The sequence below is a fragment of the Dermochelys coriacea genome, chromosome 2, assembly GCF_009764565.3.
Source record: "Dermochelys coriacea isolate rDerCor1 chromosome 2, rDerCor1.pri.v4, whole genome shotgun sequence".
Classification (NCBI taxonomy): domain Eukaryota; kingdom Metazoa; phylum Chordata; order Testudines; family Dermochelyidae; genus Dermochelys; species Dermochelys coriacea.
The window spans coordinates 258,582,681-258,602,781 of NC_050069.1; the positions used below are offsets into that span (position 1 = coordinate 258,582,681).

Here is a 20,101-nt window from a genome sequence, read left to right on the forward strand (position 1 = left end):
GGGTACTCTTTAGACTATCTTCCTTTAAATATAGTAGCATAGCTATAGATAGGTCAATGAAATCTGAACAGCAGATCCTACTTTAATCATGTATTCATATAATGCATTGTCAATAAAAACTCTAAGCTTTTCTGCTGCATTCTAATGGATGTTTAGCATGTCTGAAAACCAAAAGTAAAATCTGGGAACCCCATATCCCTGAAGTTAACAGAAAGAAAGAAAGAAAGAAAGAAAGAAAGAAAGAAAGAAAGAAAGAAAGAAAGAAAGAAAGAAAGAAAGAAAGAAAGAAAGAAAGAAAGAAAGAAAGAAAGCATTCTTTGTATTCTGGGTAGAAATATCTATAAATTCATTCTTGATATAGAATGTGACAATTCACTTACCATGTTGCCTACGCGAAGCATGAATTTAAATTTGTTTGTCATGTTATAGTGCTCTAATGCCATGAAGATAGTATTCATCACAATGCAAACAGTGATAGCAAGGTCAGTAAATGGATCCGTTACTAAAATTGTCACTTTGTTCTTGATTCTCAACCATAGTGGACAACAGTCCCATACAAGATACTTTAGGGCAAAATCTTTCAAGCATGGAGGGTATTTCTGTTGTGATTCTTCAAGTTCTTAATGACAAACAAAAAACAAAGCAATAACCAGGTAATCAGTGCTGAGCCAAGTGGCAAAAGAAGAACTGCAACTAATGAAAGCACAGTGAAAAAACCCAAATTCCATCACTTCACAAGTGATCAGGGAACTCTTCTTGATACTTTCTGAAATCATATCACTCATTTTCTACAGAGGCACTCCCTCACTCTGCAATCATTTTAAATATACTTCCTAGACCAGCGAATTAGTATTTTAACTCTTTCTCTTCAGATAAGATCTGATTCAAACCCCGCTGAACTTCAGCAGGCATTGGATCAGGCCTTTTTTCGTGAGACATACACTCCTACTGTCAACACCCTTAAAAATATGACTGAGGTAAAACCTTGCTCCAGATGCACCAAGGAATATAAAACTTAAAACTACTTTTGTGCTTTCTTCCCACTTACATCATAAATCTTGTGTGCAACATTACCAATGACCATGCTGCATGCAATAAATAGCTCTGAGATTGATTAATGCTGAAATAAAATGCCTGTAGTACACTTAAATTTTGATTAGATCCACTTCACCTAATATCACACCTGAATCTTAGGAAAGTTTTAGATTCACTTAAAGACAAATCTCACTAGAGGCAAAACTCAGTATATACACATAGGTAATATTTATTAGGCTCCAAATTGTCAGTGGATCTGGACAATGCTGGTGGAAACTGTATGTAAGGTTAACAGCTATTTTCAAAGATCTCAGAGTGATGAAAAAAGTGATGTGATTCTTCCATCTGGTATATAGCATTCATTTGACTAAAACCATGTAATTTATATTATTTTGGGGAAGACTGGGCAGCGAGTGTATTACCTCTGCAGCAACTGATCATTCTGTATACTTGTAAACTATTTATAGTAGTAGCTGACAGTCTGTGCTGTTGCATAGGTGTAATTCGTAAAATCGTGTATGTAAAAAAAGATGAAAATGGCTGAGAATTTAAAAACTAGACAATGACAGACTGCAAATCCAAGTGATGATTGAACCTGGTGATATTCCAAACAAAAAAAGCTCTCAACCGTGCTTGTAGCTGTTTCCATTTTTCCACACTGTGTTCCACACTGACTCCACAGACATTCTAGGCTTCAGAATCACGTTTGGGGTTGTTGTGTGTGCTGGTTGTGTTATTGGGTGGGTGGTTCTGTTCATCTCTGTGTCTGTTGTACTGTGCTGGGAGAGTTTTGTGGATTTGTGTAGGTGCTAGTTAGGCACACAGGTTTGGTAGCTGGGCCAAGTAATCCGCCATCTATGCAGTCTCCCTCATAGCACCAATGAAATTGTTGAATGTAAACTAGCTGTAAAGTAAGGGTGATTATCTGAATTACCTGTGATATCAGAATGGTCTAGGACTCTTGGCATGGCATAAATGCATGCCTTACTGTACCCAAACACAGCATGGGTATAATTCATAAAGTCAAAATGACTGAAAACTTTAAAAGTTTACAGCAAGAGACTGCAAAACCCAGTGATGATTCAACCTGGTGATATTCTGAACAAAAAAGGGTGCTCAGCCATGCTCACACTGACTTTATAGATATTCTAGGCTTCAGAGTAACAACAGAATGACATTCTTGGGATTTTATTATAGAGATTACACACACCAACAAAACAAACAAAAACAATAACCAACAAAACCCTATATTTAAAAAGCATTATAGAAGTTTGCAAAGTGAAGCAAAAGTTAGGAAATGCCAGAATTAAAGTTATCTGTGAAACTTAAATTTGGCCCCTTTGAACACATGCATAGCTTTTAATTCTATGATTACACCCTTTTTTCCCATAGCACCCATGCCTCATTCAGTGCACAGGATGGATGATTCTCACCTAATAAGCAGCTATTCAATATTTTGTTTTCTCCTCATTGATCAAAGTGTGGCCCCATGCCTTGTTTACTGCACACATTCAGACCCTGCTAGGAAGACAAAATTATTAAATTCCTTGTGGGCTTGTCTATGGCTCTCATCATTATAGTATCTGAATGCTTCACAAACAATTGATTTTCGCAAGATGAGGAGGTATTATTATCCACATTTTACAGGTGGGACAAAGACCAAAAAGCACATATGCTGTTGTAGACATAGAAGCTTGGCTCCTGGATGGAAGTTCCACCATTTGGAACTTTAGGGGATTGAATTTGAAGGATGTTCATTTGGTTACTGGGGTCAGAAAGAGCAGGATCACAGTGGGGTCATAGAGCTAGACTGTGGTCAGGCAAAGAAGCACACAGCCAGACTCGTATAAGAATACGTTTCCCCTAGTGGAGTAAGAAGCAAGATGGTTCTGAAAGCTATTGTTATGTTTGTTATGTTTAGTCTGGTGAAATAAAAGTTTAGTGGTTTTTCAAATCCAAAAGTTGGAGGTGTAGTCAACTGGGGGATTCTGAAGAGACCTGCAGGTCCCCTGAAATAGAGGGATCACCTGATATTTACAGGCAAATGTCTGAGAGGAAGATTAGAGGGATAAAAGCATAGGTGCGGGAACTAGAGTTTATAGTTTGGTTGAATGGCTCTTAGCACACCCACTATACAAATTGTTCCAGCACCCCGGGTGAAAGGCCACACTAGCAACCTAGAGATGCTGATGTTGAACAAAGTATGCCAGGGAAGAGACAGGTCATGACTGTTGCTTTGCAGGTACTGCTTCAAATTTTCACCCCTCCCAATTCTTTTCTTAATGTTATTTATTTACTATTTCCGATAACCTATCAAAAAGTGATTTAAAAGACTGGTAGAACAATGAAGGGAATAGAATGCCTCATGTAGTGGGGGAGAGCTACTGTATTTCAAGCTCTTGCTAATGCTACAGTATGACAACTAACAAAGAATGGGTACAAAATTGTTACAAATTTACTCAGCCCAGTCAGTTGGAAATTACTCCTAAAATCCAGGCCACCTCTTATCCCCACTCCTGTTTTTTTCATAATGCCTACATATCCCCTGACAACTTTCAAATCTCTGTTCAAAGAATGGGGGGCACTAGAGCTTCTCAAATAAAAGGTAACCAGAATTTTTTAACATGGGCAAAAACAAAAGGTTTTTTCCCTAACCTTTTTTTTCAGAAATGGCTAAACTGCAACAGCTAAAATTTTCCAAAATTGATCAGTCTGAGGCAGACACCCAGCATATAGGATTTCAGCCCAAAAGATTAATGTTTGGCAAAGTTATAAGCAGCTGGAACAGAATCTTATAATGAGATTTTTTCTCCTGCTGATAATAGCTCATCTTAATTAATTAACCTCTTACAGTTTGTATGGCAATTTCCACCTTCTCTGTATATGTGTATATATCTATATCTATATCTTCTTATTATATGTTCCATTCTATGCATCCGATGAAGTGGGCTGTAGCACACGAAAACTTATGCTCTAATAAATGTGTTAGTCTCTAAGGTGCCACAAGTACTCCTTTTCTTTTTGCAGATACAGACTAACACTGCTGCTACTCTGAATCTTATAATGAGATGTGTCAGGTAACGTTAATAATAAGTGACACTAGCAGACCCATCTATAATTATGTATAAAAACTAAATTAAAGGAATTTTAAGATGGCAAAGACAAGTACTGAAAAGTCTGGAAATGACAGAATTAATTTTGCTTGTGCAATCTTGATTTGGCTCCCTTGGGCATGTGCCTGTGATTGTCTTTCCCAATATCACAGTCTATGGCAAAGTCAAGAAATAGAACTCAGCTCTCTTGTATCCAGATCCAGTGCCTTAAACACAAGAGAACGTCCTTTCTCCTTCTGCTACCCCTATCTCATTCCCTGTCCATCCTGTGCACTGAATGAGGTGAGAGTCCTGTTGAATAAAAAGTCTGATCATGTAATTAAAGACTGTTTTATAACACATATTCACAAGGTAGCCAAATTAAGGCTGCATAGGCAACATTAATTCTGGAATTTCCTAACTATAGCATCTACAAAGGCTCTATTAGCAACTTTAAATTTTTTACTGTTGACATTTTGATCATATTCTGATCTTTCACATCAACATATACTTAGGTTTGAATTAAAAAATGATGAGAAATGACTTACCCTCCAGGACACTGGTAATAACACTGACTGCACTTGCTGCCCTTTGTCTTTGAAGTGGCTCATTAAAATAATCCACTGACAGACGAGGGGCCAAATACGTCTTGCTCGCATCATCACATAAAGGGCTCTGCTTAAAGAAGTAAACATGGTTAGTAAAATACCACAAAACAAAGTGAAGTAACAGACAGATGGGGTAGCTGTGGAGGTTGATATGAATGAAGACATGTAGTGAATAAATGGGTCTCTTCTGCAGGAAATAGCCATTTAGAATGAGATGTAAAATGAAGGCCCGAATCCCTTGTGGCCATTCTAGCTCCCAGGGTATTTGCATTTCAGTCTTCTGCACAAATTTCAATTTGGTTAAAGAAATTCTGCCTAGCTACAATTCCTCTTTTATTGAGCCTTCTGAATTTCCTATCCTGAATTTATCTGTAGTGTTTCTGCACATCATGAAACACCTGGCATGTTGCACACATGTGCCCAAGCAGATAGTCTATGCTATAATATTCTATTAATTTTGTTATCTTGACCTCCCTCTCCTTCCCTCTCTTCATGGATTTGGGTTGGAATTATATATAAATTTAATGGGTTTGTATGCTTTCAACCAGGGCTAAATATATGCAATGACCACCCATAAGTCCTAACATTTTACACATTTTTCCTACTCCTTATCTTCTCAACTCTTTTATCCTACAGAAGGATCAACAGGTTGCAGATGTCCCATTGTGCATATATGATTTTCTTTTTACAGCGCCAGCTTTCCTCAGCCTGTTTTATTGCTTCTCCCTATGTCCTGCCTATTCATCTTATCCCCACTGGGAAAATTTTTACACACTCCAAAATTTCTGAAATCCCTCATAAAACTTTTTCAAAGGATCCAAAATCTAACACACATCCATGTAAAGTGCAGGTCTTTGCTTTAGTACACTGAGAGATTATTAAAAATGATTGTATTACAGGCAGAGTACAATTTTCAAACCATCATAAATTCTCCAAACAAAAGTGGATTTCCATGGGGATACCAAGGATCACTTATTTTCACTAAGGAGCATTTTCATGACAAATTATATCTTTCTATTGCAAACCATTTCAGCACAAGAGCTGCTCAAAAAGGATCACAAAAATTATTTTTCATATTAAAATATAGTTGAACTCATTTTGCTCAAATTTTTCACCACTTGGAAGAGACCAGACCTAGAAACTTTCAGGTTCCTGAAAAGTAAGTTTGCAAAAGTTCCAAACAGGTGAAAAAGGCAGTTTAGAATGGAAATACTTCGACCACTTTTACAACACTTGTCAGTAGCATGAGAACTGTGTTAAACTCATGTGGCCACTTTTGCTGCTGGAGTAAGCAAATGCGGATTCATTTATATCAGGGGAGTTCTATCTTCTTATTCAAGTGATGAATTTGATCCATGATGCTCACACTGGTTCAGATTCTGTTCTCAACTTCACTGGAGTTACTCCAGATTTAAAATAGCATAGCAGAGAGCAGATTTTCCTCAAAAGGTCCTGCCCTACTATGTTTTTGTGGATGTTCAATATGTTAAAGTACGTAAAGAAACCACAGAAAACCTTATGCTTCTGGAGGAAAACATAATATGAAGTACGTGTTTTTAAAATTGCACTTTTCTTACCAAATCATCTATTCTAGGGTTTTCCATAACTGAGGGGAGCAATAACCCTTCAGGAGCAGGTGGTTCTAGACTGTATGCCCTGGTGCTTCCTCCTCCCATTAATGAAACCACGGCATTGTAACCATCTGTGCTGTTGCACTTGCCATTCTGCATGTAGTTTGGAGTAGCAGGGTAAGAACTATGGCTCATTTGACTTTGCATACTCGGTTGTCTTCCAGTCCGTGCAACCAACAGTGACCCACGCTGGATTTCATTTTCCCCAGCACTGCTGACCTCATCATAACCAAAATAAGCTTTGGAGCCAACGTCTCTGCCAGATATCTGGAAATTGAATATGCTTCCATGGCTGAGCCTGCGCTTCATTTGATTTGCACTGGCACCATAAGTAAGACGAAGAAGAGCCTAAAAGTCCCAAAAAAGGAAAAAGGGGGAAATGGCATATCAAGCTATACATTTCTTGGGAATGATAAAGATTTTGAGTTCTCCCATCAACCATGGAAGATCCATAAGTCCCACTTTATTTAAAATTACTCAAAAAGGATTTAATTTAGATTTTAAATTACAGTTATTGAAATCCTATCAGCTGAAGCAGGAATCTCTGGTAATCCTTGTAACTTCATTTCACTAAATATTGATTTTATTTTTGCAAAAGACTGTTTATGGAATTTTAATTGAATTCTAGTTCCAATGCAGTTTTGTTTCATTTCCTAATATGGCAAGAAATGCTTTTTTATTTATATTTTTAAATGTTCATGAAACAACTTCTCTTACAGAAAATTCTGCAATGAAGGTGATACCTCACTTTCATTATACCTTCTCTTTCACACATAACTTTCTCAAAAATTTAACTTTTGCATTATATGCTTCGTTCCCAACTCAAAAGAGATTTTTTTTTAAAGATTGAAAAAGCGGATGTTAGCTTTTATCTATAAATACAGCCTACTGTTTCTTAATGGGGTTTTATTTGTGTTTTTGAGCAATTCTTGAATTTACACAATGAATTACCGACTTTCGTTGATCATCACTGGACTGTGATTCGTGAATTTTTTGATCTTCCCCATAATCTTCTATCCCTAAGGACTTATTTTTCTTTCTCCTGTTGCTTCTATCTTTGACTTCTTTTGAGGGTAAAGGCGAGATTTCAAAAGAGCAAAGTGACATTGTATCATTTCTTTTATCGGCCAATGCCTAAAATTAAACAAACAAAACCATAGCTGATATTATCGTTGCACAATTAGCATCTCAGTAAGGGAAAAGATTGTTGTGCTCTGTAATTCTTTCTTGTTAACAATTATCATTTCATATAGATGGTTAAAATACCAACACTCTTTGCTTTTGATGCAAGCTGATCACAGCAGAAATTAGGAAGGATTTCCCACTCCACATAGAGCACTGAACAAGTAGTTACATGCTGTGTGTTTATGTGCAAACAGAAAAGGAGTACTTGTGGCACCTTAGAGACTAACAAATTTATTTGAGCATAAGTTTTCGTGAGCTACAGCTCACTTCATCGGATGCTGTAGCTCACGAAAGCTTATGCTCAAATAAATTTGTTAGTCTCTAAGGTGCCACAAGTACTCCTTTTCTTTTTGTGAATACAGACTAACACGGCTGCCAGTCTGAAATATGTGCAAACAGATACTAGTCCCTGTCAGAGACAAAATATAACAGTCTGGACCATTCATGTGGTTCAACTTCCATTTTTGTATACTCACTACATATTTGCTTACTGTAAAAATACTCAATTTTAACCTGATTCTGCATTATCTATCCACTTCCCAATATGAGGGCTTAAACACTGAAAATCACAATTTGTGTTAAGTTTTCAGTGATATTTTTCTATACAAGAATTCTGCTCTCCAGGTGCTTGATCATTGAAGTCAACTAGAGTCTTTTCATTTACTCCAGTGGGCTTTGGATCTAACTCTAAAGCAGTCAAAGAACAAAAAATTTATTGTATATTTCAATATCCAGCCTTCTCACAAGCATAGAACAGCACAGCAGAGGAATACAAAAATGTTCATGTCTCTCTGTGGAAACTATAGATTGGTGGAATTTTAGACATATTTTATAATATCAATTTGCTTACAGTACCAGGGACTAATGTTATGTTCTGCTGTTTACTCCTCACAGCTACAATTTACCAACCAATAAGGAAACATTCCTATTACTCTAGGCAGCAGTCTGATAACTTTAAATAAGATAGTAGTTGGCACCTCTTCTCATTGGTGACCACAGAGTCATTGTTAATACACACTCAAAGATAGGGAATGAATGATACATTTCACTATCAATATTATATACAGTTGGTGGAAATTGCCTAATTTTAACAAGGGAATAGTTCATGGACCTCTTGCTCTTTTTTTAACAGTTCCATGGCTTCCCGAAACTTCCTTTCCTTTGCCTCAGTTTCAGCAATAGTAGCTTTGTTCTGCTCTTCATATGCCATTGTTACTACAGCCAGGATCAAGTTGACCAGATAAAATGAGCCCAGAAAGATGACCAGCATAAAAAAGAGCATGTAGATCTTTCCAGAAGCTCTGAGAGTCTGTAAGCACAAAGTACACACTAAAGTAAGAAGTCTGAAATGACATTTCAAGTCTAATTAGATTAATTAATATTGAAAAGCACATTGAAGATGTAAAGCACTATATGAAAGTAGTAAATATTATTCTACATTTTTTTAAAAAGCTTGGTCACATATCCATATTCCTGAATAAAATTCTTGGAAAGAACCTTAAAAGAACCCTGCCCTCCGCTCCCTCTCCTTTGAGAGTTAAGCCATGGCGATGAGGCAAACCCACAGCTGGACCAGGGCTGGTCACTCACCTATGACTCACCCCTCCAGAAAAACCTGCAGTGACATACCTCTCGGGCATGCTTCAGCAGCTTATCCTTGGGCAGGGTCCAAGTCAGATGGGTCCAGGCACAGATATTTCACTCCAACTGCCAACGCTGTAAGTTCATCTGTTCAATAGCACCACTTAGCTAGGGACCCTCCTGCTGCCTTGCTGTGTTTCAGATTTCCTAGGCTTCCAGACTACAGTCGATCCTGTCCTTATTCCAGCCCCAGCTTTACCCAAGCCTTGTTCCAGCCCACTCCCACCTTGTCTGTGCCCTATTCTGAACCTGCTCCAGCCCTGTTCCTGACCTGCTTCAGCCATGCACCCACCTCCTGACCTCCAGACCCTTGGACTGATTCCAGCCTTTCACCTACTTTCGGACTCTGACTGTGATCCTGATTTGGCTTTTCTATGGACTCTGGCCCCGGTTCTGACCCCGAGCCTTTCCCTGGACCCCAGTTTCAGCACTGCCCTCAGCCTGGTCCTGGCTGTCCATCCAACTTTGACACCTGGTATTTGTTCTTGGGCATCGCTCCAATCACGAGGCCTGACTGCCTAGAACCCACAGTCTGATAATGGCTGTTCTGGCATCAAGGTCTACTCCTATGAAAGTCAGTTTTAACTGAGATTTGTCCAAATTTAATTTCAGGCCCAGATGGGAAATGTTTGATGACTAGGGTGTCATTTTGGACCTGAGCACTTGATGCTGCCCAGACTAGACAATCATCCAGATAAGGGAATATTAAATGCCTGTATGATGGAGATGGGCTGCTATCACTGACATGAATTTGGGAAAGATCCTCGGGGCTGATGAGAGACTGAAGAGAAGTACTGCATACGGGTAGTGGTTGGTGCTTACCACAAATTGAAGATTCTTCCTGTGACAAGGATGCATCACCATATGAAAGTATGTGTCTTGTAAATCAAGGGTAGCACAGCAATCTCCGGAAAGGATAATAGAAGTGAGGGTAACCATCCTGAATCTGATCTTTTGGATGAAATAGTTAAGGTTTCTTAGATATAGAACGGAACGCAGATCCCCAGTTTTCTCGAGGACCAGGAAGTACTGGGAATAGAAGCCTTTTCCTCTGTGCTGGTAAAGAATTTCCTCTATCACTCCCAATTCTAGAAGGGACCACAGCTCTTGAAGTAACATGGTCTTGTGATAGGAGTCCTCAAAAATGGATGGGGAAGGTGGGTTGGGAAAAGGGAGAGATGTAAATTGGATGAAAGATTCCTCCTTCACTGTTCTGAGTACCCATTTGTCAAAGATAACCAAGCACAGTAAAAGTGGGATAGGCATTATCTGAAAGGAGGTGATATCATCAGTGCACTCTCTTCAAGTGAAGAATCAAAATGATTGCTTCAAGGATGCAGTCATCTGGTGAGAAGGGCCTGCCATAATTGAAGATGGCTGGTGTCTTCGAGAAAATCTTGACCTTCTCTTAGGAGGTATATAGACTGGAGTCTGTCAAAGAGTCTTCTCTGGGTTTAGTAAACTTTGCTGATAGGAAGGGCGACCCTTCCTACAACAGGAGTCTATAAATTGTCCAGGAGAGTGTGCAGGTTCTCCTGCACAATCTCCACCTGGACCTCTACAGAGGTAGCCATGCTCCTCATGAGGTCCTGAAAAACACTGAAATCTTCTGGGTCATGCGGGGAGAGAAGTTAACTCCAGAGTTACCGCTTCATCTGGCAAACATGAAGAAATGTGACGAGGAACATCTAGTGACCCCTCCAATTATTCCCCCTCCTCCATAGAAGAAGACTCCTGCACTATGGAAAGAGGAGACTTTCTCCTAGAAGGTGCATGAGATGGAGGTCTAGAATCTTTTGGGGCATCCAAAGGCCAAGGAGGAAAAGGCATGGCCTGAGACATCTAAGGTGAGGGACTCCAAGCTGAAACTCCCCTGTAGGGAATCCAACCCTATTCTTTTGGCCTGGTATTTGAAGACCTGTAGGGTAATCTAAAAGATCTGGAGGAAGAAACAGAGTCCTTTCTCTCAGAGTCCAAAGAAGAAACATAAACATCCTCAGGATAGGGAGGCGCAGTTCCCGTCAGGGTTCTAGGAAGTCTGGGTATTGGAGACAGATGAGGTTCAAAAGCAGGCAGATAAACTTGTCAGTGCCAGTGGTGTCAGTAAATCCAGAGGGTGCATCAACAATGCCACATGCATCATCATTGTCAATGGAGCCAGCATAGCTGGCAGAATACATCAGCAGTGCTGAATGCATGGCTGGTGCTGGCATAATCAGTGAGAGCATAAATAGAGCTGGCATGACTACAGAGGGCATCAAGGGAGTTAACAGAGCTGAGATAGCCACAGTGTGCATTGATGGCACCTGTTGCATTGATGGGGCAAGCGGAGGATTCAGCTGCACCAAGGGGGTGTCAGGTAAAGAAAAGCAAAGGATGGTGCTGAAACAGACTAAACCAGTGAAGGAGAGGAAGACGGATCCAGCATGGGGGAAGACTTCGGTTTTGACAGCCATAACAGAGCCAGAGTCGAGGGTGCGTCCTCAGACAGTACTGGGGAATGCTTACATTTGTATGGTCAAGAAACAATATCAGAGGACTTATCTGAGTTTTTGACAGAGTCAGAGTCTGGAATGCTTCAAATATGATAAAGAAGACAAAGCATGAGGTTTCTCACCCAACTTGTGCTTTGGGTGAGAAATGGCTGGAGGGGTACTGCAGGTTTAATCAAAATCCACTGTGTAATGGTCAGGGCCCAGTTCAGATGCATGCTGCATCCTTTATGAGGTGAATCTTCAAATTACTGTTTGTTTTTTAGTCCTGGTGGGGAAGGAGTTACAAATGGAGCATTTGTCATTCACATGTCCCTCACCTAAACACCTAAACTGATGTGCCTATCCAAGACAGGAAAACAGCCCTACACACTGTTTAAATTCTGGGGAATTTTTATAAAAAATCTTCCAGGAACTTGTAAAACTACAATGACTAACTAACTGAACTATTAAACTATTAAGACACTAACTAACTATATATACTAAGACTCAGAAAGATAGTTAACTGAAGCAAAGCAATGGGGAGCTCCAACTGTCACCTTGGGCAGTTAAAAGGAACTGAGAGAGAAACAGCAGTCATGCCCTTTATGCCCCACCTGACAGCATGAGGGGAGCAGAGGTTCATGTGCCACCTAATGGTATTACTGGCAAAAGTCTCTGACTTGAGGGCACTGGGCGCACACACACCTACAGTGGCATGTATATGAGCACAATCACTTGAAGGAGAACTTCTTTTTCTCTCTTTAAATTTTAAATACTTTATACATTTATCCAATTAGGTTACTGCTTTACTTAGTACAGTAACTCCTCACTTACCATTGTAGTTATGTTCCTGAAAAATGCTACTTTAAGCTAAATGATGTTAAGTGAATCCAATTTCCCCATAAGAATTAATGTAAATAGAGGGGGGGTTAGGTTCCAGGGAAATTTTTTTCACCAGATAAAAGACTATATTTTATATATATATACACATATACACAGTATAAGTTTTAAATAAACAATTTAATACTGTACAAAGCAATGATGATTGTGAAGCTTGGTTGAGATGGTAGAGTCAGAGGGTGGAAGAAGGTGGGATATTTCCCGGGGAATGCCTTACTGCTACATGATGAACTAGCAATCGGCTGAGCCCTCAAGGGTTAACACGTTGTTAATGTAGCCTCACATTCTACAAGGCAGCACGAATGCAGGGAGGGGAGACAGCATGGCAGAGAGAGACAGAGACACACACCATGTGTGTGAGAGAGAGAGACGCACATTGCCCCTTAAAGTACGCTGACTCCACTCTAAGTACATTTCCTCTTTAATTAGATTATCAAGTTGCGAGAGCAGCTGCTGCCAGCAAGCTCCCTCCGTCCTAAGCCCTGTGGTGCCCCCACTCCTCTGTGGAGATAAGATACAGAAGTGGGGGGGAGGGGGACATCCTGATATTAGCACCCCTTTTCCCCTCCCCTGCTCAGCAAGCAAGAGGCTCCTGGGAGCAGTTCCAAGGCAGACAGCAGGAGCAGCACATGGCAGTGGGGAGAGGGACAGCTGAACTGCCCATCAATTGATAGCCTGCTGGGCAGCTATCACACAGGGAACTTAGGGGAGCAGGAAGCTAATAGGGGAGCTGCTGGTCCACCCTGGTTCCAAGCCCCTACCAGCTAGCTCCAACAGGCTGCTCTTCCTGCAAGCAATGGACAAAGCAGGCAGCTACCAAACAACGTTATGGGGAGCATTGTGCAACTTTAAACGAGCATGTTCCCTAAATGATCAGCAATGTAACAACGAAACAACGTTAACCGGGATGACTTTAAGTGAGGAGTTACTGTATTTGAAATAAGTAAATCTGTTACCTGTTGATAGAGCCGCTCCCAGTAATCCTGTGTCATCAGGCGGAACAAGGAAAGAAAGGCCCAGCCAAATGTATCAAAACTTGTGTAGCCATAATCAGGATTTTCCCCGACTTTGAGACATATATATTTATCTGGACAGGTGCTACAGATGATAACAGAAAAGTGATGAAAGCTTAAAATGTGCAAATTTAAAGGGAAGCAGCTTCAATTCATGTGTAAGTTCAGAATATATTCAACTATATTGAAACTCAAATATAGGGACTCACTTCTTCTGTGAGACCTGCAAACAGTATCCCATGCTATGCAAATGTTCTCCAAAGCCCTGCGATAGTTTGGTGGGGAAGAGGGACATAGAGTGGAAGGGTAAAGACAGTAATACTAAAACAGATGCACACAAGTGCATTTTTAATGATGTATATGTATGTATGTGTTTGTGTATTCTATATAATATTTCCTATTCTAAATTCACACTTTCTGTGAGTCTTCCAGTGTATCTTGTCTTAAAACATTGTCTGACTGAAATCAAAGGGAATATCAGTGCAGGAGTAACTGTTTAGAGGATCGATCTCTACATCTATTTTTGGCACTGTGAGCTAAGATGATTTTTAGATTGTGAATTATAAGACCTTCAAGGCAGAGGCTGACTTTTCTGTGTCTTGCACAGAGCAGAGCACTTGCCAGACTGTGGCCCAGGCTTACTCAGCCACACAAAAACGAAAGGGGAATAAAGATCCTCACTCCCGAAACTCTCTTGCACAGCCTTCCTGTATCTCAACTGCAGGGACAGGGCACTGGGTAGAGAAGGAATCTGGGGCTACATGTTTGGTACTTTCCCCCTGCCATGCCCAGGCCTTGAAAGCAGGCAGGGAATAGGTGGAGCCTTGGCTTCACAAGCCCACCCGCATCTGAAACTCCCCAACCTTTTTCTCAATCTTCTCTTCCTACACCACTGGGGAGGGGAAAAGTTTGGGTTAGATTTTTTTTGTCTGAAATGATGCACCCATTCTTATTAGAAACACTGAAGTTAATCCTTCTTCCTTCTCCACAGCTCATTCTTTTAAAACATAATTCACTAAATGGAAAGGTATATTAAATGCATTCCTAAGAAGAAAGTTAAATTAATTGCAAGAACATCTGCCAGGAGGCCTGGAAATAATTTAGACCTGAGTAAGGAAACCACAGGGTTGAGCTTTATCCCCTATCCTTCATTAAACTGTTTTATCATTTTTATACGTTTTCATTATCCTTGTTCCAATTACTGTTGTTGTTAGGAACCTGAAATCTGTTTTTTACATTAGTCACTGGTGGACTGAGTTAAGCCAAAAGATATGGAGCAAAGAAAGAAAAGAATCAAGAAAGATTGTAGATTGCACTTACCCAGCATCTGAGCCATTGCCACACAACAAGCTATCATTGGTGCCATTCTTCTTGAGAACATTTTCTACAATAAAAATGAAAGCATAGTAAATCAAAAATACTTTTTAACATCAACCCACTAGATTAATACTAATTGTAATACACACACACAGAGGTAAAATTGGCATTTGATTATTAAAAAGTTACTCAAGTGTAGAGAAGCTGGAGTTCTTTAAGATGTGTTGTTCATTCCACTCGATGCACCCAATGCACTAGAGATTAGAATCTTTTGGCCAGCAGTGTGCGTTGTGTCCCTGCATGTACACTGAATGTCCTTATGCTTTCATACTAAGGGCATAAAAACATGGTGCTTGCACAACTGCCACTCAGTTCCTTTGCCACTGCAGAATCCATATATAATAGGACTCTGTAGTAGTGGGGAACAAGGGCAGATCATGGAATACATATATGTGGGCAACACATCTCAAAGAATTCCAGTTACTGTATAGGTAAGTAATTTTTCTGTCTTTGAATTGTTCCCTCTCTCTCTCTATATATATATATATATATATTGCACTCTTGATAACTCCAAAGCAGTGATCAGATATGACGAGGTAGGTGCTCAGAGTCTATCTAAATAGAGATTGCAGCACTCTGCAAAAAGAAGTCTCCAACTTGAATGCTTCCATTACGGAAAAATGCTTGGTAATAGTCTATAGTGAACCTCAAATAACTGCTTTAAACATATCCAAAATGGAGATGGTTTGCAAGGAAGCCTATTTAGATAATCTCTGGGCAGAAAATGGTTGGCCCTTCACTGTCTCAACAAACGTTATAGACTGTCTCAGGGAAAGTCTGAAGGGTTTAGTCCTTTGCAGATAAAAGGCTAGGGACCTACAAACATTAAGGGTATACAATCTGAATTCTCTCTGATTAGAATGTGGTTTGGGAAAGAATATTGGTAGATGACCAATATTATTCATTTAAACAGAAATCTGAAACTACCTTGGACAGGGACTTGGATTTTGGTGTAAGAGATACCTTAGAAATATGGAAAACTGTATACAGACTTCCTGTCATGAATCGCTTTATTTCTCCAGTTCTCCTAGTTGATGCAATTGCTATCATAAAGGAGGTGTCATAGATAAGTGTACTAGTGAACATGTTGCTAGGGGTTCAAATGGAGGGTCCATCAGACCTGCAAACACTGTGTTGAGGTCCAGGGAGAGGGAAAATCCTAATTAGGTCTCTGAGGAATTCAGACATAGTATGGTAGGAAAAGACCATATAGACGTCAATAGGAGAATGATATGAAGTGGTGGGGCTGTCAGGCGTACTTTAACAGAAATAATTGAAAGTCCAGATTTCTTTAGATATTGTAAATAGTCCAAGATAGTAGATAGCTGTGTGTTAACAGGATGTAACTGGGTATTGTATGTACCAAGTTGTAAATTTTTTCCACTTAGCAGTGTAGGCTTCTCTGATCTGGTAGAATCTTTCCTACTATTTATCAGAATATTCTTGATATCTGAAAAACAAGTCGGACTGTCTCTGGACAGTGAGATAGAGGGAGGATGGGTTCGGATGAAGGATGTTCCCAGTGTCCTGGGATATAAAGTCTGGTGTTACAGGTAAGGGTCTTGGAGTAATAAACCGATGTTGGCCTAGTGGTAGCTATCAAGATGACCCTATCAGCATCTTGCTCGATTTTCCTGTGTACCCTGGGAATTAAAAGAAATGGTGAGTAAGCGTACATCAGTGTCAAGGATCACCACATGAGGAATGTATCTGACGGATCATGGGCTCTGAATCCATCTGGAACAAAAGGTGAGATACTTGTTTTTTTCTGTCACAAACAGATGTATTGAAGGATGGTCCCATTCCTGGAAAAATGTGTGAATCACAGTCTTTGTCCACTCATGATCTGATGAGAAATGTCTTCTCAAATTATCTGCCAGAGTGTTCTGCAGATCTAGAAGGTGAACTGCTGGGAGAGATACCTCGGGCTGCAGGCACGAGGTGCTGGCTGCTTCCGGGAGCAGCATGGGGCCAGGGCAGGCAGGGAGCCTGCCTTAGTGCCACTGCATGCCACTGCCACCAGGGAGCCACTCCAAGTAAGCGCCCCAAACCTCTGCACTGAGTCCACTGTTGCACCCCTCCTGCACCCCAACCCTCTGCACTGAGTCCCCTGCTGCACCCCTCCTGCACCCCAACCCCCGGCCCTGAACCCCCAACCCCCTGCCCTGAGTCCCCTCCTGCACTCTGCACCCCTCCCGCACCCCAACCCCCTACCCTGAGCCCCCTGCCACACCTTGCACCCCTCCTGCACCCTACCCCCTTCCCTGAACCCCAACCCCCTGTCCTGAGCCCCCTCGTACACTCTGCACCGCCTCCTGCACCCCAACCCCTTGCCCTGAGCCCCTTCCTGCACACCACACTCCCTCCCACACCCTGCATTCCCTCCCACACCTGCACCTCCTGCACCAGCCCTACATTCATGGCCCCACATGCAATTTCCCCACCCAGATGTGGTCCTCGGGCCAAAACCTTTGCCCACCCTGTGCTAGACATTAATATTTCATTGGATTGTATGTGCTATCATCATATGTGAAGTTATGAAGTTTGGCTACGTATGTGTTACTGAAAAATGATGTGAGGTTGAAAACACCCACAAGTAGCCTTTCAGGTACAACAGTAAAAAGGTGAAACAATGTTCATGGCTCATTGAAGAAAAGCACACAAGCACAAGGCTTACCCCAGGAACTGTGTACAATAGAAACCTCTCAGAGATAGCATTACACAATGGGAACTGTTTGACCCAGGTCACAGCAAAAGAGCTTTCCAGCAAGTGGGAAGAAGATATAAAAGAGGGAACTGACATCATGATGATACCTCACTCTCCCTAAAACACACCTGGAAACACCTGAAGAACAAAGACTGAACTGGGGGAAGTGATGGTCCCAGGCTAAAGGGATTTCTAGCCTGTGTATGAAAACCTGGGAAACCAAAGTTGCAATGCAAAGACAGCTTGTACATTAAGAATCTGCCAGCATGTTTATCACTCAGGGTGAGAATTTACTAATTCATATCCTATGTATCTAGTATGTTAAGTTCAGTTTGCAGTTTTGTTTATTTACTAGGTAATCTTCTTTGATCTGTTCGCTATCACTTATAATCACTTAAAATCTAGCCTTTTGTAGTTAAACTTATTTTATGTTTTAATCCAAACCAGTGTGTCTTTGACTAAAGTGTCTGGGGAAAATCTCAGCTTGGTTATCACAAGTGTGTATGGTCCTCTTCACATTGAAATATCAGGTGGACTGGGTATTAAATCCATATACTGGCCAGATTTTGACCAGGGCAGGATGGTACTGCTCTAGGGACCTAGGTAGGAGGCTGGCGGTTAGAGAGCCTGCATGTAACTGCAGCTGGGTGTGTCCCTACCTGTGTGAATACTGGTGAAAGTGCAAGCTTGGAGGACTCTGCAGCTTGTCACAGCAGCACAGTGTGAGAGGGAGCCAAGGCTGGTGAGTCAGAGGGCTCAGTGGTACCCCAGCTCCAGGTGGCACCCTGGGAGGAACCCATCACACGTGCAAACAATTTTTCTAGTGTGGTTCCTCTTGTATATTTTGAGGTATTTCTTCTGCATAAACCTCTTTCTTCCCTTGGTGCTTCTAACTAGTGCCTGTCCTCTGAGAATGCTTTGGTTTGTTTTCACATACCTCTGTTCTCATCCATACTTTCAGCACTAACTATGGTCTTGACACACATATGGAATAAAGAGATATAGAATGTATTTCAAGGAAAAAAGTGAGCAATTTAGCTGAATCTTTAATAAAACTTCAGTCCACTTCAGAACACATAAATGTGTAGCCTACTTAAACATACAGTTTTCTGTATAGTTATAACTGTTCAGCACACTGTACAGGGCAGAACTTCAGGGAATTACATCAAAGAATGAGCTAATGTGCATTTCAGTTATTATGCTATCCATATTGGGAAACCCAGATGAATATTATCAGAAACATTATTTCCAATACTTTTGTTTGGGAATGGGGGGAAGAGAGAGAGAGACAGAACTGTATCACCAATAGCAGAAATTATCCCAGGACATTTGCAAACTGCTCGGGCATTTTGATGACTAATGTGTTGTGGTGGCAGTTCATTGGTATTTTCAATATCATTTGCAGTGCAGGATTCTCCATATATATACTACCATTTTAAAAAGAAATAAGAGGACAGTTTACCTGAATCATTAGTAAACAAGTCAAAGGAGTCCCATGACTTATCATCTGAAGTAATAGTTCCGTTGGTGTAGTTAAAATCCCTGACACACTTATGTCTCAAATTGCCCTTAAAGAGCTGGAGGCCTACAAGGGCAAAGACACTCAAGCAGAAAACAGTCAGGATCATCACATCAGTAAGTTTCTTAACAGACTGGATCAGTGCACCTACAATGACCTTCAGTCCTAGAGAGATAAAATTCAACAGTGTATGTACTGAGAAACTGATACACATACAGTATACCATTTTTTTGAAATTTAAAACAAGATACAGCAGCCACCGTTCATATTTACTAGGCCAGTGTTACATGCATCTTTGCAATACAAGCAAAGCCCAGATGAGATAGAAGTGATCAACATGAGAAATGTAGTTTTTCCCCCCTACACACATTTATCCCTAGCACTTTTGCGGGGAAAGCAGGTTGTCTGGAGGGCAGAAAACTTCTTATGTTCTTCCCCCATGTATTGCACCTCTTCCATGCAAGGATCAGGATAGTTTGCCTCTCATAATCTAGAAAGGGGAATAAGCATCATGCTAATAAAATTTACAGTGATGCTACCTGAGGAGGACCTGTGAACACTAGAGACATACAGAAAATAATACAGACGGACGAGAAAGAGACCAATGGACCAAATTCATCAACCTTATTCAAGTTTTATATAGCCCTTCCTTAATCAGAAATACCTAATTGACTTTCCTGATTAAGGAATAAGTAAAAACTGAATAGGATCTGACCAAATAATAATAAATATTAATTATAAAGCACAAGTCTGTTGAGGTATTGACATTGCACAGTCAAAACAATGATAAACAAGAACAATTAGAAGGGCTTTCTGTGTAATAGACATTATAAAGATCAAACAAAATCCTCAAAGACATAAATAAACAAAATAAATTAGATGGCAAATTGTTTCCAGTGCTTAAGTTATTCTGACTGGG

General features: G+C 40.5%; 1 protein-coding gene across 1 annotated transcript in view; it reads right to left on the reverse strand.

Annotated features, from left to right (window-relative positions):
* The window catches only part of LOC119850936 (sodium channel protein type 5 subunit alpha-like), a 95,838-nt gene that overhangs the window by 52,056 nt on the left and 23,681 nt on the right, over positions 1–20,101 (reverse strand). Inside the window, exons 7-14 of the mRNA XM_043509708.1 lie at positions 19,126–19,347; positions 14,900–14,963; positions 13,523–13,664; positions 8,663–8,860; positions 7,318–7,500; positions 6,313–6,714; positions 4,676–4,802; positions 381–619 (exon numbers count right to left, since the gene is read on the reverse strand). Coding sequence (XP_043365643.1) covers positions 381–619; positions 4,676–4,802; positions 6,313–6,714; positions 7,318–7,500; positions 8,663–8,860; positions 13,523–13,664; positions 14,900–14,963; positions 19,126–19,347 — 1,577 coding nt within the window. The remainder of the gene's footprint in view (positions 1–380; positions 620–4,675; positions 4,803–6,312; positions 6,715–7,317; positions 7,501–8,662; positions 8,861–13,522; positions 13,665–14,899; positions 14,964–19,125; positions 19,348–20,101) is intronic.